The 23,795-nt window shown below is 41.1% G+C and overlaps 1 protein-coding gene across 1 annotated transcript in view; it reads left to right on the top strand.

The window, feature by feature from the left end:
* Positions 1-1,282: 1,282 nt before the first annotated feature.
* Positions 1,283-23,795, top strand: part of CFAP54 (cilia and flagella associated protein 54) — a 272,916-nt gene continuing 250,403 nt past the window's right edge. Inside the window, exons 1-11 of the mRNA XM_061582731.1 lie at positions 1,283-1,563; positions 4,048-4,153; positions 5,675-5,821; positions 12,925-13,096; positions 13,814-13,872; positions 17,939-18,082; positions 18,911-19,024; positions 19,378-19,479; positions 20,693-20,891; positions 22,126-22,215; positions 23,658-23,770. Coding sequence (XP_061438715.1) covers positions 1,283-1,563; positions 4,048-4,153; positions 5,675-5,821; positions 12,925-13,096; positions 13,814-13,872; positions 17,939-18,082; positions 18,911-19,024; positions 19,378-19,479; positions 20,693-20,891; positions 22,126-22,215; positions 23,658-23,770 — 1,527 coding nt within the window. The remainder of the gene's footprint in view (positions 1,564-4,047; positions 4,154-5,674; positions 5,822-12,924; positions 13,097-13,813; positions 13,873-17,938; positions 18,083-18,910; positions 19,025-19,377; positions 19,480-20,692; positions 20,892-22,125; positions 22,216-23,657; positions 23,771-23,795) is intronic.

Here is a 23,795-nt window from a genome sequence, read left to right as displayed (position 1 = left end):
TGAAACCTTGCACGACATGCAGCAGAGAGAAGGAGAATAAACACTGAAGCGTGGGCAGCAATGCTGCCAACAAGAAATGTTTTCCCCACCAGATCTATGCCCCAAATCCACCAAAAGCTGACCTTTAACCCATTAGACACAACATTTGATAACATTTTTGCATTATTGTGAAACAGTTATTTGGAATTGCTTAACAAGGTGGATAATAGAATTTAAAAGGCTCAGAAATGCTGTGTGTGTGTTGTACTTATGTTTGGAGCTGCAGATATGTGTGTGTCTTTTAGAACTGAGAGAAGCATGGTTTTGCATTTCTGTTTTTTTGCTGTCTGTGGTTGGTTACTCTGAGAACAGGATGCTGGACTAGCTGGGCCTTTAGCTTGATCCAGCAGGCTCTCCTGTGATTATTATAAAATGTACTGTTTATACAAAGGATACCTTTTGTGGAATCACCTTATTAAACACAAACAGAGGTTTCTCTTGGGTGTGGCAGGTGCACTCTATGCATGTTGATGCCATTTATTTATGAGGTTATAGTTCCTAATCATCATGTCTCCTCTGCTCAAGTACTGTATGTGGGAGCTCACTGTGGTTTGTGAGGAGGATTTGGCTGCACTACATTTTGGGTGAAATATTGCTTACACATTTTCCTTCTCAGTAAGCCAATTGGCAAGAACCTCCCTCTCTTTTTACCTTTAAAAATAAGCACACTAGAAAATGTGGAGACTGAACTTAACAATCCTCCTCTCTGTCACTGGCTCATTGTGTGGTACTGTGGTATCTTTTCAATCAAAAGTGCAGCCAACTAGCCATGGCTTACAGCAAAACTGAAATAATAATCAAGTAGCACTTTAAAGACTGTACATAGGAAAAGAAATGTAAACAATGAAAAATACAAGAAAGTAAAAATAAAAAGGGTAGATTTTGGCTAGACAGTTTCATAAAATACATAATAGAGGAAAAAATAATGAAATGGAAGTATTTGTAAAATCTGCCAGATTCTGACCATAAAATGTTTGACATCCACTAGATTTCCCTCTAGCCACTAGACAGGAAAATTTGCAACCAGATGTGCTCCTAAAAACACTAGATTTAGTCCTATATTCCTCGGATGTTGATGTAATTTTCTTCTTCTGGAAAATAGAAAATGTTAATAAAAATGATATAAAGAGAGATTTAGTTGGAAAATCACTAAATTGGCAACAGCAGCGGGCGGACAAACGGAGCGCGAGCCCCCATCAGTTCGCCCTTCCCCCGCATTTCCTTTCACCTCGTACTTCTCCCCATGCCGGCTTTGACTGTGTCTGTTGTCTCGTTTCCTAGCAACCGCCGCGTGCAGCCTCTTGGGGCTAAAGCGGAGGGAGAAAGCATGGTCGAGATCCCCAAATCCAGGGCCCTGTCCCCGACTTTGCCTCCCCCGCAGCCCGCCATTTTCTATGGGCCTGTGGAGCCAGGGAACCCGGTGGTCGACAGCTTCGAGAGGGACCTGGGCGCCTGCTTGAGCTTCTTGCGTCGGGAACGGGAAGCAAAGGACAGCTCCAGACAGCAAGAGCTGCACAGACGAGGGTAAAGAGGGGACCGGGCTTGCGGAGGCAGGGCGCCTCTCTCTTCCCACTCTTGGGGGCCCACGCAGCCTCCTGCTCCGTTTTTCTTCCTTATTTCCAGTGGCTGCTGAGAATTGTTTCGCGTCGTAACCGACGTGATGGCACTTCAGGTGTTGCTGGACTACAACTCCTGACCATTGATCGTGCTGGCTGAGGCTGATGGGAGTTGCAGTCCAACTTTCCCCTACTCCTAGCAGTAAATCAGTGCCTTAAAACAGTTATAAGGCAGGCAGAAGTTCAACAAGTGGATTTTCTTCTGTCACTGACCTCTGTGCTGTAGATGATTTTCTGCTTGTTATGAAACTCAAAAGCAGATGCTAGTTTTCAGGCTCTTTGGCTGATTTGTGAGTTCAGTATATTCATGTTTGTGCCTTTGTCTACGCCAGACAGAAAGTTATTTTCAGACTATAGCTACTTCTTTGTCAGACTCTTTCAGAAGTCTCATAGAAATTGAATTTTATATATTGTTTGTATGCAACTGAATGACAAGTATGCTAACTGATTTTTAAAAGGGCCTGTTATTTATAACAACATCACAAGCTGAAGTCCATCCTAGCATCACTTGCAAAAATGTGCAAATGGTTTGAGTGAGGTGAGTTAACAGGTGGCTGTTTTGACCATGAAGAATTTTGACAGATGATGCAAACTGCAGTACTGTTGACCAGTGTACCCTGCCAATTTGCCATGACATGAGCACATTCAACTGATACAGGGGGAAAATCCTGCTCCCCCCCAAAAAAGAAATCTGGTTCAAATATCACTACAGCTGGCATAGTCACACAGATAATGTGCTGACCTGAGTGGCTATCTCTTGTGAGCAGTTTAACATGGGAAGGGTGGGCTCATAGAATATCTTCCATGATTAGAAAACATCTATAAGGCTTGGCTGTATTTTTCTTTAGGCTTTTCTTCTGCAACCCTCCCATATTATACTTCACTTGCTAGTGGGCTACTTATATGAGCTATTATTTGCATGATGAAGTTAGATGCAGTGATGTCTGCATCAGCTCTCAGAATGCTTGTCTGCTACTAAAGCACTGAGGATGAAAAAAAACAACCTAGGATAGATCTTTTTTGTCACTAATAGATACACATATCCTTTAAATCCTTTTGTCACGATCTGCTTGCAGATAATAATATATAAATTCCCAGAAGCTGCAGAGGATAGTCCCAAGCTTTCTGAGAGACTAAGTGCTCTGTTCCTCGTTGGGCGTATGCAACCATGACCTCAGTGACCACCAGGAAGGTGACACTGAGTACTTTCCAGACCTCAGCTGTACTTGTAGCTTAATGAATAGTCTTGGTGACCTGTCCATCTCTTGAAAGTGTCCAGATCCAAAGCTGGAGCTATTCCCCAGTTGTGCATCATTCTTCTCCTCCTGTACTTTCCTTCCAGCAAAGGACTGGGTGCAACCATTCAATTTTCTGACAGCTGTTGGAAAATTAATTGCTGGGGAAAAGCAGAATAATGCTTTGCTCCAGCTGCAGTCCTTGGGGTCCTCAATTGTGTTAGCAAGGTAAGAAACTTTCAGCCACCATGAGAACATAAGAACATCCCTGCTAGAACAGGCAAAGGCCTATCTAGCATTCTGTTATTCCAGTAGCCAACTGGATGCCTGTGGGAAGCCTACCATCAGGATATGAACTCAGTAGCACTTTCCTGCTTGTGATGCCTAGAAACTGGTTTTCAGAGGCATATTGTCGCTGATTCTGGACATAATATAATCATAATGACTTGTAACTATTGATAGCCTTATCCTCTATGAATTTATTTATGAACTCCCCCTTTTCCTCTATGAAGTCCCCTTTTAAAGCTCTGCGAAAAATTACTTCCTTTTGTCTGTCCTGAATCATTCAAAGTTTCAGTTTTATTGAATGATTCTTTGTTCTACTTTTATGAAGGAGGGAGAAAAACTCCAATTCACTTTCTCCACACCATGTATAATTTTATACACCCCTATCATATTCTCCCTTATTTTTCTAAACTAAAAAGTCCCAAATGTTGTAACTTTCATCATTGGCCTTGATAATTTTGGTTGCCCTTTTAATTCTGGAATTTTCAGGGAATCCTGAAAGAGAATGCAAAAAACAATGGCCCAGTTGGACATCATGGTAAACCATAGAATGCACCTACTCTGCTGCTTCCTTTTAATGTAGGGGAGATACAAATAATGACTCCTTAGCATTATGTCTGAACTAGTGGTCATGGTTTGCTTTGCTCCAAACAAACCACGACAGAGGTTTATACGTGGCTTGCTGATAGTGGCTTGTCTGAGTGATCCATTGTTCAAGATATAATGCTAAGCCAAGGTTTGTGGTAAGGTTCTCCCTGGTTTGCTAGGATATGTGAATGCTGCCAGTGTGTTTCCTCCCTTCTAAAAAACTTGATATAACAAGAACATTGCCATATTTCAGTCTGTAACTTTTGGTGATGATTTTTGTTTAGAGCAACTACTTTGTTTAATATTTGGAAGAACTACAAACTTCGATTTCCCAGTTGGTATTACAATGAAAAACTTGTGAAAGTTGGTGATCAACTTGTGGAAATGAAAGTAAGTATGCTCCTTGTGAATAATGTTTTAACATTTTTTTTTATGTCTGTGTTTGTATTCTGCCAACTGAGAATACACTTCATGCATTTGGTGAAGTGGGATCTGTCCATGATAGCTTGTGCCTTATTGCCAAACTAAATATAACACTAGATTTGTTGTGTGCATTTAGACAAATCTTTTTACAACATTAAATAGCAGGCACCATGGTGTACGGGGAGGGTTTTGTAAACCTTTTTGTTCCATGCTGCAGTCTTGAGGAAAATCAGTCTCCTCCCTGAAGCTGCTATTTGACATACAGGAGAACCATTCCCTTGCTCAACCTGCATTTCTTGGCTGTTGTGCAGTTGCCGCACAGTGCTGCCCTTAACCAAGATGGTGGCTGAGGTTTCCCTAAGGGGCTGAAGCCTCTGCCACCATCTTAGCTGATGGCACACATATGTGCTATGCATGCGCATCCCTGACACGAGCCAAGATGGCGACAGAGACTTCAGGGAATGGTGGGGGCTCTGAAGTTCTCGTCATGCGATCCGCTGCAGTAATCCTGCCGCAAATCGCAGAAGGGGAGTGGAGGGGCATGTCAGGCCCCCCCTGTAACCCCAGGTGCCCTTGACCAGGGCCCCACCTGGCCGCCCTTTGGAGCTGGCCCTGGAAGTCATCATCATTGCTGATGGGAGTGCCGGGGCCCGGGGCAGGCTTGTGTCCAAGGGCCCTGGCATGTCTGTTGCTGGCGCTGAATCAGTCTGACAAGACTGATCAGTCTTGCAGTCTTATACTCATTTACTTGGGACTAAGGGTGCAATCTATCTGGTGGATACGCTGGGCTCATGATGCAGAGCAGCTACAGAGGAGGAAGGATGTCAACACCGCTGGGCTCCACTGGCAGAAATCCCTCCCTGGGCACAGCTGAAGAACTCCATTGCTGCTAGGGTGCAACTGGGCCCTGCTGGCTGAGCTGAAACTGGCACAAGTGGAGCTGGTGGAAGGCCTGAAAAAGGGGCATTCTGGCGGTGTGTTGGGGGTGGAACTGAGGGGAGGGAGACTTCTGCTGCATCATGAGTCCGTTGGCTTGGTCTTGTGGCCCTCCATCCTTGCAGCTACTATACTGGGAAAAGGGGTGGTGGAAGGAAACATACATTTGTTTCCTTCTCTTGTGCCCTGCTGGCACAGCCAGCATAGTTCCCTCCCAGTGATGCCTAAATGGAGGTTGGATGTGGTGGCACCTTCTTCTGGCTCCACTTGCGCCAGCCTCCTGCGAGTTGGATTGTGCCCTAAGTCCCATTGAATTTGTTGGAGTTTACTGCTGAGTAGACATATATAGGATTGCACTGTAAATATATTATAACAAGGATGGAGACCCTCGGATGTTGTTGGACTACAACTTCCATCATTCCTGAATATTGGCTGTGGTGGCTGGGGCCAATGGAAGTTGGAATCCAACAACATTTTACAATTTTAACACTTAGAATTTTACAGAAAATAAAAATGCAAAGTTATGTCCAATCAATTGTTTTTTGTTTCCAGGAATATAAGTTGGCACTTTCACAGTGCTATGAGCAGTACCTTCAGGAAATCAGTAGTGTCAATATCAACAAGCTTGGATTTGATGTGCATCAATTTAAGTCTTTCTTTTTCCCCAGTGGATTTAGAGACCAAACTGCTGCACGTACAGTAAGTATATACAATGAAGATTTAAAATAAATGGTAAATTATTTAATCTTTTCATAAATTGGCATTAACGAGGCTTCATTAAGTATTCAGTAAGTGCCATCCACCCTTCTTTCAGCGACAGGTTTTCTTGACGCTACTTCACAGAGTGCAGGATATGGAATAATAGGCTCAAATTGCAGGAAGCCAGATTTTGACTCAACTTCAGGAAAAACTTCCTAATTGTGAGAGCAGTACGACAATGGAACCAAATACCTAGGGAGGTGGTGGGCTCTCCAACACTGGAGGCATTCAAAAGGCAGCTGGACAGCCACTTGTAGGGTGTGCTTTGATTTGGATTCCTGCATTGAGCAGGGGGTTGGACTTGATGGCCTTATAGGCCCTTTCCAACTCTACTATTCTATGATTCTGTGACAACCCAGCTCATATTAAAATAGACATTCATACTTTATTTACACCTAATGGTGCATATATTTTTATGTGCTTTTTTCTATGGTGATTGTCTATTGTTATGAGTAAGGAAATGTAATAAGCAGCATTTAGAGTTCTTTGAAACTTGCCTTTTAATTTGCCATGAATATATTTCTTTTACTCCAGTCTAGCAATTTTAAAAATGCACATTACAAGTCATATGTGGGGAAAATATATGTGCACTGGCTTCATATGTTTATATGAAGCAATTTAAGAACATAAGAACATAAGAAGAGCCTGCTGGATCAGGCCAGTGGCCCATCTAGTCCAGCATCCTGTTCTCACAGTGGCCAACCAGGTGCCTGGGGCCATTTGTTCCTGCCATTGTCAGTAGATGAAAGGAGATGCATATCTTCTTCCATTAGAACATGAGAAGAGCCCTGCTGGATCACAACAAAGATCTATCTAGTCAGGTATCCTGTTACCCACAGTGGCCACCCAGATGCCAATGGGAAACTTATAAGCAATACATTATTATTATTATTATTATTATTATTATTATTATTATTATTATTATTATTATTATTATTATTATTATTATTATTATTATCTTAATGTTTATCCTGCTCTTTTTCCAAGGACTGGAACTCAAGGCGGCTTCCAAATATAAAAGTACATATAATTACAAGCAAACAAAAAATCTACATTAAAATACAATTAAACTATGTGCAATAATAAAACCATTTAAATATACAATTGGAGTAATTCAAAACTCACTTTAAGATAGTATAGATAAAACAGTAAAACAATACAACACCCTCTTCAACCCCATCCTTAGGAACCAACAGTTCCAAAAGCCTTTTGGAATAAAACAGTTTTCACCTGCTGACGGAAGGACTGCAGGGAGGGAGCCATTCTTGCCTCCCTAGGGAGGGAATTCCAAAGCCTAGGGGCAGCCACCGAAAATGCCCTATCTCGCATCCCCACCAATCATGCTTGTGAGGGTGTTGGGATTGAGAGAAGGGCCTCTCCTGCGGATCTCAAAAGTCCGGGCAGGTTCATATAGGGAGATACGGTCTAACAGATAGCCTGGACATGAGCACAATAGCCCTTTTCTGCTGTATTCATAGGCATGCTGCTTCTGATTTGGAGACTGTTGAGCCTCCGCTCCCCCACGAGGGCCAGGGAGGGGGAAGACATGAGTTTCAGGTTTCCCAGCTGTCAGAAGGCGCGGAAGACCCAGGAGTTGTTGAGTCTCAGCAAGACCTTGGGAGGGAGAGTGAGGTTGAGTCCAGGCCAGTTCCCACGGATGGCGCGGTCTCCGAAGAGGAGAGCGTGCTGCCCCCAGACAGGTTGGGTGAACCGTTGGAAGATGTTTCGGAGGGCGCGTTGACTCCCCCTTTACCAAGTGGCTCTCGGGATGCTTCAAGCACGTCACCGCCCCATGACCTCAATCTGGTTGCTAAGGAGATGGTTCTTTCGGATGAGCTGTTGGAAGCATGCCCCCTGTCACCCTGCTCTCGACGCTACGAGAAGCGGACAGGACAGAGGCCGGACTTGTGAAGGAGTCAGAGATTACGATCTAAAATTTTCCCTACTTAAGACTGCAGCTGTCTGGGTTGAGCTGCTGAGTCAACTTTCTTCACACGTTGCAGAGCATGTCTAGAGTGCAGTTAGGGAATTCTAGTGAGCTAGCTTAGAGGTTTCTATGAAGCGCACTGCTTTTGATGTATCCATTACTTTAATAAAACAAGATTTAATTGCACCTGCGTCTCAGCCTCGTGAATCCCGCTCTGAACAGGACAGAGACAGTTATGTAGCCATCATGACTAGCAGCTACATTATGGAAGGCAATTGAGAATACAGTAGTTGTGGATCATGCTGTCTCAAAATTACACCCATGTGTGTTGGTCTATGACATCCAACATTACTCTATGTGTGTCAAATACAGTTCTTTCAGTTGGGTCTTTTTGCTCATAAACGAGAGAATCCTTTGCAGGCTTACATGTACAAAGCAGATATCTCATGCCCCTAGACTGTCTGCTGTGGGCAAACTGACTACTGGTTTGGGACAAAAATCCTAATTTGCAACTATGTTAATGAAATTAATAAGTCTATACATTGTGGGAATTGAATAATCATCTTTTAAAAACCAACTGAATATTCATGTTCTCAGTCCTCTGGGAATTTCCCACTTTCATCTAATAAATATGAAAAAAAGGTTTTGCCAGCATTTTAGCAAAACATTTGGGATGTAAAGTCTCCTAGAGTATTATTTATTCTTCCTGTTTTAAAAGCAGATACTAAGAATTTCACTTTGAAGCTTGATAACTGGAAGCCAGCTGTTTGCTGTAGAATAGTGAGATACATGAAGTCAAATTTTATCTCTTTCTGTCATGAAAAGTAGGTCTAAAGTACTCCAGCATGATTTTCTCTGATTTTAGGTATAAGCTCTCTTGTACTCTTTTGGTAAACTAAACACTCCAGTTCAGGAAATTACAACATTTTTTGTATTTTTAGAAAATTGGAGCCCAATCCAGATTGTTTCTGTGTATCACATCTTTATTATCAACTCCAAGTTTTCCTGGATGAATTGGATTATCTAGACCCTTTTCAATCAGGCTTCAGGCCTGGTCATGGGACAGAGACTGCCCTGGTTGCCCTGGTTGATGACCTATGCTGGGCATCAGACGGGGGAGTGCATCCCTGTTGGTGCTGCTGGACCTCTCGGCGGCCTTTGATACCATCGAACATGGTATCCTTCTGAGCCATGTTGCTGGGATGGGTCTAGGAGGCACTGTTCTACAGTGGCTCCGTTCCAACCTAATGGGCAGGACCCAGAAAGTGGTGCCGGGAGACTACTGCTTGACCCCCTGGCTGTTGGCCTACAGGGTACCTCAGGGTTCCATTCTGTCTCCCATGCTCTTTAACATTTATATGAGACCACTGAGAGAAGTCATCCGGAGATTTGGAGTGCAATGTCATCAATATGCTGATGACACTCAACTCTATCTCTCCCATCTGATGGCAAGGTGGGACTGCTCGTCCTAAACCAGTGCCTGGAGGCTGTGAAGGGCTGGATGTGGGCAAACAAACTGAAACTTAATCCATACAAGACGGAAATGTTGCTGGCCAAGGGAAAAACTGCCCTGGGGATAAGGTTGCAACCTGTTCTACATGGAGTTGCACTCCCCTTGAAAGAGCAGGTCTGCAGTCGGGAGTTCTTCTGGAATCTGCCCTGCTGCTGGAATATCGTGTGGTTGCGGTAGCCAGGGGTGCTTTTGGCCATCTCAAAATGGTGTACCAGCTGCGTCCGTTCCTGGAAGCAGCTGACTTGGCCATGGTGACACATTCATTGGTGACATCGAGGCTTGATTACTGTGATGCACTCTGCGTGGGGCTGCCTTTGAAAACGATTCGGAAACTACAGTTGGTCCAAAATGTAGCAGCCATAATGTTAACTGGAGCATGGCACAGGGAGCATATCACCCCTGTGCTTTATCGATTCCACTGGCTCCCAATTTGTTTCTGAGCCCAATTCAAAGTGCTGGTTTTGACCTTTAAAGCCCTAAATGGCCTTGGACCAGTGTACTTAAGGGTCCACTTACTTCCATATGTTCCTAGCCTGGATTTAAGATCATCTACCTCTGTTCTCCTCTGTGTGCCTGGAATGAAAGAAGTTAGACTGACAGGCACGCGGGAGAGAGCCTTTTCAATTGTGGCTCCCAGACTTTGGAATTCCCTGCTCCAAGAAGTCTGCTTTGCTCCCTGCTGATGGTATTCCAGAATCTTGTAAAAACTATTTTGTTCCGGAGAGCCTTTGGTTGGGACTGACTGGTCAGCCTGACACTGTTTTAAGTTTTTTATCTTTTATTTTTATCTTTTAAGTTCTTTTATTCTCACTCCCTCATATGTGTATCCACATACATGCATGTATGTATGTTTGTATATGTATGCATAATGCATTTTATGTATTTTAATAGTATTTTATGCATTTTAATTTACTGTAATGTTTTGTGTTTTTATTTTGTATTTTGTTATACATGTGTGCGATTTTATTGTAGCCACCCTGAGTGCCCTATTGTAGGATAGAAGGGTGGGATAGATTTTTTTTAAATAAATAGATAGATAGATAAATAAATAGATAAATAGATAAATGAAAGAAACCTTTCTGGTGTTCTAAACGTGTCTAACATTCTCAGTATTGAAAAAATCCTTGAGGCTTTTTTAACCTTTTAAAATGTTGGGGAACCTCTGCCCCACGTACCTAATCAGGGGAGACACTTACCTGTTTGACTGCTGCCTGGCAGCGAGGAGGCTGGGAGCTGGCAAGAAGCTACCCAACCCACTTGCCCACCCTGGCAACCCTGCCGACCTGGGTACTTCCCTTGTTTTGGCTGACCTTGGAGGGGGAGAACTGTAATCAACTGTGGCAAGTTTGCATCATCTGCCCCATATACATACAGGTATTTGCACACTCTTTCAATAGTATGTGAGGGCTTTCTTTCTTTCTCTCCCTCTCCTTTCTCTGTCTTGGGTTGTTTTGCCTTGTCCCCTCTCCTCCCCTTTTCTTCTCCATTCCTCTTTCCATGATTCAAGCACAGTTTATTGGCCCTCATTTAGTCCACCACTGCATTCAGGCACTGATCCAGAGCTTTCACACCCTCTAATTCAGATGTTATGGAGAAATAGAGCTGTGTGTTATCAGCATACTGATGACATATTGCTCCAAAGCTCTAATAACCACTCCCAATGGCTTCAAATAGATGCTAAATAGCACTGGGGAAAGAATAGTGCCTGCAGAACCCCATAGGACAAGTGCCAGGGGACCATGGAGTACTCACTCAGTAATGCTCTCTGAATACGGCCCTGTAGGTAAGAACAGAACCATCGTAATACAGTGCCCTGATACCCCTCCCACTGAGTTGGTCCAGGAGGATATCATGGTAAATAGTATTAAAAAGCTCTGAGAGATTGAGCAGAAGTAACAGAGTCACACTCCTCCTGTCTATCTCACGATAAAGGTAATCCATCAGTGCAACCAAGACTGATTCAACTCCAAAACCGGGTCTGGACCCAGATTGCAGTGGATCTAGGTAATCTCATCCAGGAATGCCTGCAATTGCTCCACAACCACCTTCTCCCCCACCTTTGCCAAGAAAGGGGCGTTGCCGATTGATCTAAAGTTATTACACTCCATTGGGTCCAGAGTGGGCTTTTAAGGAAGTGGATGCACCACTGTACCATTATATTATATATTGATATTCTTTTTTGGTATTGACTTGTGCAAGGGACTTGTGACAAGTGTCAATCACCTGATGTCATTATGATGTCAGATGGTTGACAGGTGGTTTTTCTTGCTCACCTGTCAAAGTGGGCCTGTGTGGTAGGACGAGATACAGGTCTAGCCTGTTGGGCCAAAAAGGTTCGACAGCTCTGTTTTAAAACATAATTACCACATGCTGTTTCATGTGAACGTTTTTTAACTGAGTGATGATGCTTGTTGCTGCTGCTGCTATTGTCTACATTTTTTTAAAAAAGCTTTGAAAGACAGGGTTGTATTCATGCTGCACAGGTGGAGTTCCAGTCATGCAATGGGACTTTCCTTTCCTCAGCTCTCACCTCATGCCCCCAAAATCTGCTCCAGAAGGTCCCCTAACCTCGAGCAGATTTTGAAGGTGCATGAGAAAGCTGTCTTTGAGAGGAAGGAGTTCTGGTGTGCAAGCAGAAGTTTGTTGTGTAAGTGAAACAGCAGTGCTGGATACAACCCATAGTCTCCCATTGAATTGTCCAGCCCTCCTAATTCATCCTACTTCCCCCAATGGTCCCTGGGTGGCACCATCCCCCAAGTCACTCCCTTCCCTTCCTATTAGGGGTTTTGGCTCATTTGAATCATTTATACACTGCCTTTTATTCAAAGAATGTTGAGGTGATTTACAACCATCTAAAATACAATTAAATCCATTAAAATGATAAAATATATAAATAATACAAAAATGAATAAAATGTGATACAACAGTGTCCACAACCAGTTCAAGTGCAAAAATTAGTATGCATGGGCACCAAAGGCCTGAGTGAATAAGTAGGTTTTTAACAGGTGCTGAAAACAGATAGATAGCTGTTGGCGACTGCTGCACTTGAAACACTAGCTTGAGGGAAGAAATGTGAATCCTTCACATCAAATGTGTAACAGTTGCATGAGAACAAACAAACAAATTGCTTATCAGAACAGTTGCTGTGCTGGAAGTGGAAAGTTGGTTTGGCTGTGGCAAAACACTGTTGCAGAGACAAAGTCCTTGAGCCCTTGTTTAAATTAAGCACTGGGCGATGAAGCCATTGCTTAAATTAAGTGCTGAATGGTAGAAAAGGAGTGGCAAATATTCTAGATGCCAGGGCAGAGTAGCTAATTAGCTAAAAGGCAGCTATCTCATGAAAAGGAGGATAGAAGAAACAAGCTAGTAGGGAAAGAGGGGCCAAGGAAACAGGAATGGGGGATGAGTGGGGAGAAACTTCACACAAGATCTGTAAAGTGGATATACTGAATACTATTGGTGGTATAACCGTGAAAGAGTTGTGGAAATAACAGTGCCTGTTGGCTGAATTGGTGAGGGATCAGTTATACGGGGATGAAGATGGGTTGAGTTCACATCTTGATTTGAAAAATTTCCTCATTTTGATCTTATTATTCATTTTAGTTCCATGTTTTGCAAGTGAGGAATATTTGCATTTACAAAATGGTATGCGATAATGATATAGATCTTCTGAATCAGGAATCTGTGAAGACATGTTTCAGAATCTTGTCCACATTACAACTCATCATGCAGATGATTCTGCCACATGAGCATTTGTGTTGGCTTGTCTATAATGGTATGTCACTCATTTTACTTTCTGAATGCAACCTTGAGAAAAAGAATTTTGGAGAGAGCTCTGAAGATTAAAAAAAAACTTTAATTTTTAGAGCTTTTCCCCCAACAGTTATATAATCTGAAATTCATAAGGAATTTAGTATTGCCATTACTCTTCAAATTTTGTGTTGAACTTTTGCTGTAAAACAAATTCTTATGTGGACAGTTGAATGCTATAACTTTAATGTAGATGGATACATACTGACAAAGTATAATGGTTGTTTAAAAAATTATAATCAGATGTTATGGTTAAACTGTAAAATACTGTGTATTGGAGGGGATTGTTTTAATAAAAGGGTGATTCAGTTCCTAAAGTTTAGGAAATATGTTTTAAAGAGATTAGGAACCATTTAACATTAAGGATTTTATGCTGGATATATTTTGCCCACACAGCTTTTAAGCATTGTTTTGTTTATATCAATTTACTGTATTTACTCTCAAGGTTAAATAAGAACTCCAAGCAATACAAAACAAATATATATAGATCTAAAAATTTATATTGGATAGGTTGAATTGATTAATAAATAAAAAATAAAGAAGTTGAGGTGGGGGAAGGATAGGCCCCATCCTATACACAAGCTTCAGCATAATATCTATAAACAAGTACGCAAACATGCACAAACACATACGTATGCATGTTGCCATATATGTTTTTAAAAATAATTATTTGTCCTTGCAGGTACTATCCATATGTATACCATATGTAGGCATTTGATGACCATAGGTCAATCTTCGAAGGTATGATAGGATAAATTGCAAGTATTTACCTCTCTTCTCCGCTGATTATCTGTCAAAATACATATTCTTTTTAAACTGTTGCTATTTTGAGTGTTTTGGGTAACATTTTAGCTTGTATTTGCCATGATGATTCCACCCCCCCCAAAAAAGTTCTTTGCTAAAAGAATAATAAATTAAGCATAGAAGATTAACAGTCCCATATGAGATATTGCTTTGGAATTCTAATAAACCAAAAAATAATTGCTGTTTTGAATCAGTGGCTAAAGTCAGTGCTGTTTTGAAAGGTTCAGTTCTCCATTGCGATTGAAAATGGTGTCCGCTTGTATCTAAGCATAGATGCAGACCTACTTCTTGATCTCAGGAACCATCATGCAAAATTTGGTGACAATAGCTTAAGAGGTGTCCAAATGCATACTGAACAGCCAAACAATTTTCCGTTATATAATTTATTTATTAGATTTCTTACCCATCCTTCAGCTAAAGGTCCCAGGATAGGCAGGTTACAGCAACTTAAAATTCAGTATTAAAAACAGCGTAAAACAAATTACAGTCACAGGAATAGGGTGGGTACTGAAAACATAGCCCAGGTGTCAATGACTAGGAAAAGAGGTGCATCTTCAGCATATAGTGGAAGCCATATGAAGGTGCCAGATGTACCTCTGTGGGGAGGGAATTCTACAACCTTGGAGCTGTCAGAGAATGCCCTGTCCTGGGCCACCACTGCCTGAGGATGGTGGGACTACCCAAAGGGCCCCCACTGCCGATCTTTATGCAAGAGGATCTATTGCGAAGGAGGCAGTCTTCATATATTTGAGTTGTTAAGGCTTTAAACACTAAGTTGAGTACCTTGAATTGGGCCTAGAAACAAACTGGCAACACTATACAGCTGGGGTTATATAATTTCTAAATGGAATCTGGCTGCTGCCTTTTTGACTAATTGCAATTACTGAGTTGTTTTCAAGGGCAGCCCCACATAGAGCACAGTGCAATAATTCAATGTGGAAGTTATGAGAGCATGGAGTACTATGGCCAAGTCATTTCTGTCCAAAAGGGACTGGAGCTGGTGAACTAGCCAGAGTTGGAAATATGTAGTCCTAGTCACTGAGGCTATCTGAGCCTGTACTGTACGTTTTGTCATAACAGCCAAGTTCTAGTACTTTGCATGTAGCCCTTCTACAGAGATGGAAATTCAGGATTTATTCTGGCCATTTTGGATATATGATTTCCTCTGCCCACATGACCATCATTCAACCACTGAGATATCTATGTCAGTTGCTATGGCAAACTTTCAGTGTCTGTAGTCACCATATATGGCAGTTTGATTCTTTTGAAAATGTTAAAAAAAATTCCCTGTGAAAATAGTTATTTTGTATATGTTGAGACTTTTTTTTAAGATAACTTTTTTTAGTATTACTAGCAATATCTGGACTATGTGAGAAAAATAAAATAAAATGTGCCAAGAAAAAAATGTATAGCTCATAGAAGTTATGCAAAGCTAAATAATATTTCTTATTTTGTATAATTTTTCATTTTAAAACTATTTTTCATAATTTACTTTTGTTGGGCATTGGGAGAGACAAAAAAGTTATGCAGAGCAGTGAAACTTCCTCTGCCCCCAGTTATGGAAATCTTATTCAGTGGTTTTGACTTCTGCGATTTCAGCAGGCATTGCCCATATACTTTCAGAATATCTTCACAGCTGCAGAACACATGACTTTGTTGTACTAGTTTCACTGGTATCTCGTTGATTTTTGGGCTTAGTTCAGAGTGCTGGTTATTCCCTTTAATGTTCTAAATCAGGGATGGGGAACCTTTTCCAGCCCAAAGGCCACATTCCCTTCTGAGCAATCTTCTGTGGCTGCATGCTAGTAGTGGGCAGGGCCAGAGGCAAAAGTGGGTAGAACAAGGAATGCAACTCCTACCATTCTATGGTAGGTTGCATTCTAGCCATTCACAAACAAGAGGTTTCTACACCTCCCTCCTCTATTCAGACAAGTAAGAGACATTATCACACTTCAAGAATACATTCCAGCCAAGCAAAAGAGGGTATGGAGCCGAGCAGTTGATGGATGTGGCCTTGGAAAAGTCAGTGTGGCCTAGGCAGGATGCACGGCCTGGGGAGAATCCTAAGGGCCGGATAGAGAGGCCGGAAGGGGTGTATTTGGCCCCTGGGCCTGAGAGTCCTCACCTCTGCTCTAAATGAGACCCTAGAGTAATTACGGTCTTCTCCTGTATGAATCTGTCTGTCCACTTAGATTGTCAGAATATTTGGTCTAGCCCCCTCTTTACTAGCATTCAGATGACGAGTGAAAATTTGGCAACAGATCTTTGCCATGGCTAGCTTGTGAACTGTCTTTTAAAAGTTGTTGCTTTCCCTGCTGTGCTTTCTGTGTTTTTCTGTTGATAGCATATGGTAGTTTCCTTTTTTTGTATGGTTTTAGCTGCCTTGGATATTTCAGAAACAAGACAGAAAGGGAATATGTAAATATTTTGAACAAACAAATTAATAAGGGCACATTTGCCTTTTTTTTTTTTAAAAAAAAGCTATGATAAATACTTTAAAACACAGACTTGTATTGTCTGAATAGTCAGTCTTATTAATATTTGTTTATATTCATTATACTCATATGAATACTGAAATAGCCTTTTTTATATACCCAGGCAGATTTATTTTGAATATTCATTTAATTTCAAAACAACAAACTGTGTGCGAGTCAATATATAATAATATATTTCATTCAGATATGACAATTCCATACTGCTTGGTGATATGCAAGATTTTTCTACTGCACGTATGTTGAACTGTAGTGCCATCATCTGGCTATTTCTGATAGTGAAATCATTATGTGATTTTTTTTAAAAAAGTAAGCGAGAAAGGTGGATTGAGGAAAAAAAGACAGATTTGCAAATAAGTCCACAAAAGTTATTGATCCGCAGGTTTTTTTTACTAGCTCACCTGCTCATTCATGTCAGTCATTTATGGCACACTAAAGTCTTGAACTGAAAGGGGGAAAAGTTTCAATTTATAAATTCTTACTTGCCACAGGGAACTAGACAAATGACAATTTACAAGCCTGGTACATCTTTTTGATATCTTACTCAGTACATGGATACCAAATTAATTTGCTTCCTTTTTTGTCATTTGAATAAAAGTCACAAAATCATTCAGTAACTTTTCTCTTTGATCTGTGTTCTCCTCTAATGCCATATTCTGTATAACCATATTCTATATATATAACCATGACTTGTGAGTCTCGCTTGTCCTGGTGACTACTTAGCCAAATTTTGATAAGTGTGATGACCCATGACTTCTTCCCAACCCTGGAACTGCAGATAATCTCCTTCTCTTCCCCAACCCCAAATTTATGCAGATGTTTAATGTTTGTTTCTGCAGAGCCAAAACAAATTGCTAACCTCTGGCTTCCTTTTCCTGGATCCAAACTAAAAAGTAAAGGTGGAGTTGCACCAGCTTGTCTCTCTGTTTGTAGAGAGGGTGCTTGGATTACCCTGAAAGTGCAAAAACAAGCTCACATGCTTCCATCTGTCCTAGCCAGCTGGAAGGAGAATTTCGATGCTTATAAGCTTGTCTTTGTGTGTCCTGGGTGATTCAGCTGATTAGTAAGCACAGACCCAAAGGAAACTTCCACTTCTCTACTCAGATGAAAATGAAGTTGTGGGAGACTGAGGTCTCCTTTTTGCATTGCACTGAATCTTCCATGCCCCTCTCCAGTTCCAAGCTTGGAGCAGGAGAGATCAAGAGAAGATTTTCCCAACCTTGTATTGTTTTTGAGAGCTGCAGCACAAGACGGCTACTTCTGAGGGGGCATGGTCTTTGGTCTCCAAGGCCAACCAAAATTTGTCACCTCCTATAATATTCGATACTAATCAAAGTTAATATAATTTGGTGATATCAATTGTAAGTCATATTCAGAACAGACCCATTGAAATTAATTGACTTAAGTTACATTGACTTCAATGGGTCTGCTTTGAATATGACTAAAATTGGACATCACACATTAATTATGAACAGGCATGTCTTAATTTATAACCAGATTTTCTTTAATAGGTGCTTGAATATTTATTATGGGCCTGCGTTTGTATGGAATCATCGGTTCCCCTTTTAGCTGTACACTATTTGACATGGAGATCAACTCTATATGCTGCTGTTTGCCAGTGTTACTATGACTGCCATTCTGGCATGTATGGAGAGGTAATGACTATCATTCATATTTTACATTTTACTAAAAGATACTGGATTTTTGTGAAAACAAGCGGCTCTTTGGAGACTCTTCTTAAAGTCTGCATAAGAGATGCTTTCTTTGCTTTTGTTCTTTGTTCTGAACAGAAATACAGATTTAGTCAAAACTGTCTTTAAGTAAAATGTGTTAAATCCCACACCTGGCTTTAATGGGAGCTCATCCTAGCAATTTTCCTGATGACCTGTCTTCAGAGGAAATAGATGGGTTGCCTCTCATTTTTAGTTTTCTCTCCTCACCCTTTCTCAACGTTTTAAATGGAAGATACTACTATTGTTCCTTCTCCGTATAAAGATGGCTGCCACACAGGCGCATTTTTTCATGCATCATAATATATTGATACTATATACCAACTGATGTGTCTGTAATGCATGTACTCTACTCTGACTTCAGCTGATTTAGCTCTAACCTACTCTATTCAGTGTGCCTGCTTATTCGGCATTCTCCATAATGTCTTTTGCTCTGCCTCACCTTCTTAGTAATCTGAACCCTGCATTTTGAGTAGTTAAACTTAGTAGAGCCACCTGGATCCCCAGTATTGCGATTGTTGGTTGTACCTGATCCACATGAACCCTTCCAGCTTTGTTCCCTTTCCTGTTTGGGATGTGACTCTAAGATGAGCTTTGGAATTCTGAATGCTAGTGGTCAGGGGAGTCTTAGCTCAAGCTTGGTGAGACAGTATTGCCATTTCTTTCTCTTTCCTTCACCTACGTTTATTAACAAGAAGATAATCTAAAAATTACTTATTCCAGTTTACAAATGTATATATTCTTATGCTGCAGATATTTGCACGCCGTGGTTTGGTTAAAATTGATGAGTTAAAGCAAATGGAAAATATGAGTTCATCAGCACTAAGCATGGAAACAAAGAAAAAATTCAAAGAAGCAACTGTGAAGGTATACATATTTTATAGGGATTTATAGCTAAAATGATGAAACTGAGGAAATCATACTTTGGATACATAATGAGAAGACATGATTCATTAGAAAAGACAATAATGCTGGGAAAAACAAAAGGGAGTAGAAAAAGAGGAAGGTCAAACAAGAGATGGATTGATTCCATAAAGGAACCACAGACCTGAACTTACAAGATCTGACCAGGGTGGTTCATGACAGATTCTATTCGAGATCATTGATTCAAAGGATCGCCATAAGCTGTAATCGAAGGCACATAACACCAACAAAATAGTGGTTAAACAAATGGATAATGTAACAGCCTAATTCATGCATCTTTTCTCTTTGGGGGTTAGATGGCAGCAATGATCTTTAAAAGATCAGCATTTGAACCCAGAAGAAGACCAAAGGGGCTTTTTCGACCAAGAATGAAAGCTAATCTAAAAGATTCACAACACGTAAGTTTTAGGCATTTTGTCTTGTCCTGACCAGGAGCTTGTGAGGGCAGCTTAGTCAGTCAGATAGCAGGTATGGTCAGACTGCGGTAGCAGGACCTTGGATAGCTCCAAGAAGACAACTTCAAGAAGATCTGGAATTCAACTGAGGCCTTTTCTATTTCTTGGCTAGACTACCCCTCCCAGGCCATCCCCTTCCTCAAAAATAGAGATTTATTTATTTATTTATTAGATTTATATCCCACTCTTCATCCCAGTAGAGATCCTTAAAGGAGGGGTGGGAAAGTTTTAGTCTGAAGTCCTAATTAGACCTGCCAGATCTCCCCATTTGGTATGCCAGACAATTTTCACCAAACCATACCTACTGGCACTACACCATACATGATGTTAGGTGTGGGGCAGCTAAGTCACAATTAGGCCAAAAAGGGACTTGCAGGCACCGTTTTTCTGCTTATGTTTTTTATGGAATGTATTTGTATTTTATTGTACGTCACCCAGAGTGGCAGGATAACCCCTGCCAGATGGGCATCTAACAAATTTAATAAATAAATAAACAAGTAGTTTGTGTTCAAGGTGCTGGAGGATTCAACGTGGGGAGTGGGGGAGATAAGGATCTGGCTCACTGGCTGGATTCAGTCCTCCACCCTTTTCTTAAAGAATAGTTCTCTGACCTGGAGCCTAGCACACTGTTGTCTCCGTCAGCTCCTGCCATATGCATTTCCTGTACCAGTGAGCAGGTACTGGGGAGTGTGAGACTGCTGGTTTAAAGTGGACTGGTTCCTCAGAGGAATCTGACTTAGAGGGTGTTGTTTCCCAGGATCCTTGCTCAAGTGGCTCAGAGTTGGAGCCTGGGTCTGCTTTCAGTTCCTCCATAGCTTGTATTGCTGCTTGTCGAAATCTGGCTGGTTCCTGCGCACCCCCCTCATGTCAGAGTCCTGGCTGCTGCTCAGGGTGGGGGTTATGTCACATTTGTGAGCAGTTTTCTGTTATCTGTTCAGTTGTCATATTATAACACACACACACACACACACATCCCTCCCTCCCTCTTTGGAGTGATCCCTGGCCTGCCCCTAAAAACTGGTTTCTAAAATTGTGTGAACACAATAATTTCAAACTATTTGGCATGTTATCTGCTATTACAGTATATGGTGCTATTTGCTTAACTGCAGTTTATTTTGAATATAAGTGACACTTGATTATTTTTGTTTTCATTTAGCTTCCTTGGCCTCGAACCATCACAGAACGGCTGCTGATGGAGATGTTTGATTGTAATTCATCTCATTTTTTTGCCATCCTGGAAGCCCTGTTTGATAGAAATAGGCGGACACTGATCCCTAGCCCTCCTGTTCCTGATGAACAGGAAGTTCGTGATGTTGTTTCAGAGCTTTTTTTTGCAGGCATGGATATTCTTGATGGTAATTAGATAAAAATAATACTGTGGTAAAAAAGAAGCAAGGATATGATCATTTTCTTACTCTATAAAATTAGCTATACAGAACAGGCTAACAAGGAAAACCATATGTAAGCCTTTTATTCTTACTTTATAAAAATTAGAGGTAATTGTTAAACTTCTGGATGTTTCCAGTATCGCTGTTAACACAGGGAAATTCTACTCACTATACCTGATAGTAAAATATGTTTGTTTTTTAAAAATTCAAACTGTGCTAGGGCTGGTGTGCTCTGCTTTAAACTAATCCCTGAGAGTAGGAGAAAAGAAAGAGCTAATATGGTTTTATGCAAAGCTGGTGGGAGTACTAACCCAATAAACTGAGTCAGGTGTGAGACAATGGAGAAATCACATATACCTGTAGGGCTGAGCAAGAATGTCAACCAAGAGAGAGAGATTCATATCCAGATCTTTCCTAACCTAATGTAAGTTTGATTATTCTCCTACTGAGACTTTAACATTTGACCTTTTTTTACTTACTTTTGACCATAGAACAAATTTCAGTGGAATATTAAACTAAGATTGTTCCGGTTCTCTCACTTGTACCTTCTGAGAACCAATAACTCCGAACAGCTGTGAAGATGCTGGTGGGTGATGAGGGATGCAATCTCAAAGTGGATGGGACAGAAATGGCATATTGAAGGAAAACCTGTGATTTCAGGCTGCATACACACCATACATTTAAAGCCCCCCTAAAAAAAGAATCCTGAATACTGTAATTGGGTAAAGGTGTTGGAAATTTTAGCTCTGTTAGGGGTAAACTACATTTCCCAGGATTCTTGAGGGGGGGATGTGCTTTAAATGTGTAATGCTTACACAACTCCAATAGGATAGCCAATGTGATACCCTTTGGATGTTCTTGGACTACAGCTCTCATCGGCCCAACCAGGATGGCCATCAGACCAGCCAGCATGGCCAGTGGTCATGGATGATGGGGGCAGTAATCCAACAACAACTGGAGGGCACCACACTGGCTATCCCTGTAGTAGAGGGAACTTTTATGTAACTATCAGACCATGTTCAAGGAGATAATAAACAATTTGAGCAATCCCTGTTAATATAAACAAGTATTGATTATGGGATTATGGGCATTATGGGATGGTACTCTTTTAAGAAACTAACATGAAAAAAAATCAAAATTATATAATAATTAAAATGTCTTATAAATTGTTCAAATAGTTAACAAGATAGTTCTATTAAAGGTGGTGGCATGAATGTACAAGGCAGCATACCCGCTGATGTTTCTTGTGTTATAACTGCAAAATCGACACTTATGCAGCAGATATTAGCAGGTAAATTATTTGTTTTTATTTTTGCAATGCTGACAGAGCAAAACAAAGAGGAGTTGGGGAGGCACCAAGTGGCAGATCTTCTACCACATTTGAAGCCCTGACAGTTCCTGCCGGCCAGGACTGAAGATGGGGATAGGATGGGTGGGGAGGCTCCCCTCCCCCCGCCCCAATTTCTGTTGTGTCAGTACCAGGCAATCTGTGGGGATTTGGATCCTGTGGATCCAAAGCCTCTGGAGCTTTGCCCCTAACCTTGCTCTGAAACACTCAATTCCCTGGCTTTCCATGGCTACTGCTAGTGATAACTGCCTGCCTGCCTGCCTGCCTGCCAAGGCAGAGCTTGGGACCTTCACCATGGTGGAACCTCTGCACTACTGGTGCTGCTATCTGCTGCTAAATGCCAGCAGAGAGAGGCCTGCACACCATCCTATTCCAGCCAATCTCAGTTATCAATATCAGATAGTTAGGATTGTGCTTTTAGACATTTTTGAGATAGAATGTGTTAAAATGATGTAGTCAGTGAGCAGGATTTGTTAAAATGATGTAATCACTGAGTAGGGAATCCTTAGGCAACTTTTTATGTGTGTAGGGCATAATGCTTTGCAAAGCAAATTGTTCTGCTTCAAAGGAACATTCTTTGCCAATTATAATCTGACTCTTATAGTATTTTCTGCAACAGGTTTTTTTGGTTTGTCTGCATTCGCATCACTTTGAGGTGAAAATCCTGTTTATATTACCACTCAGCTGGGCAGTTATATTTCTTTGCAGATTAGATCATGCTAGTGGTGAAAAGGTCAGCATAAGAATAGACAGAAATCTAGAGTTTGTGCCTGTGATAAGTTCTTTAAGTGTCATGACATGCACATTATGAGACTGTTCTACTACATGCTGGAAAAAAGTAACTGGCCATATACAGTGGATTATTTTCAACAGCCAATTCTTAAGTAACAATCAATTTGGTAGGTAACAATGTTGAGAATAGTAGATCTAACATCAAGGGAAGATTTGCCTCCATTCATCGGCAGAGTAAGATTGAGCTGTTCAGCCCCACTCCCTTAGTACTTAGAACCCTTCGTAGTTATCAGGATTTCCAATCACTTGGAGCCTTCTAAGTGGGTGAGGCTTGTTTTAATCCTCACATGTTTAAGTGAATGCCTGAAGATGGCTTGTGTGTGTTGTTTTTTTAAAAAATTGAGAGATCATTACACATGGCTGCCATGCAATTAACTTGGCCCTTAAAGTAACATTATTTTGTATACACATATCTCTTGGGTAGAAGTTTGAATTAGATTTGTCAAGGTCTTGATTGAAAGCTGTTGAATGTAGACTATTGCAAAGGAATTCAGATGAATCATAATGGTATTATAGATGCATGCAATAGCCAACAGAAGTGTTCTCCTTCGTATTTGTGAAGGATTCTTACATATTTTGCGTTACTGTTACAGGGAAGAATGGTATTTCCGGGGATGCTGCCTTGAGGTTTCTTAAGCTGGCTTTCAGCTATGAGGAGTGGGATTACTTTGATCATGTATCTGTACTGTTTTTTTCTTTCCTTCAGGTAATTCAGTTTCTCAATATTAAAG

Source organism: Rhineura floridana, chromosome 8 (assembly GCF_030035675.1).
Source record: "Rhineura floridana isolate rRhiFlo1 chromosome 8, rRhiFlo1.hap2, whole genome shotgun sequence".
NCBI classification, from domain to species: domain Eukaryota; kingdom Metazoa; phylum Chordata; class Lepidosauria; order Squamata; family Rhineuridae; genus Rhineura; species Rhineura floridana.
Note: the sequence above shows the minus strand (reverse complement) of the source record. Positions and strands in the feature narration are given on the sequence as shown.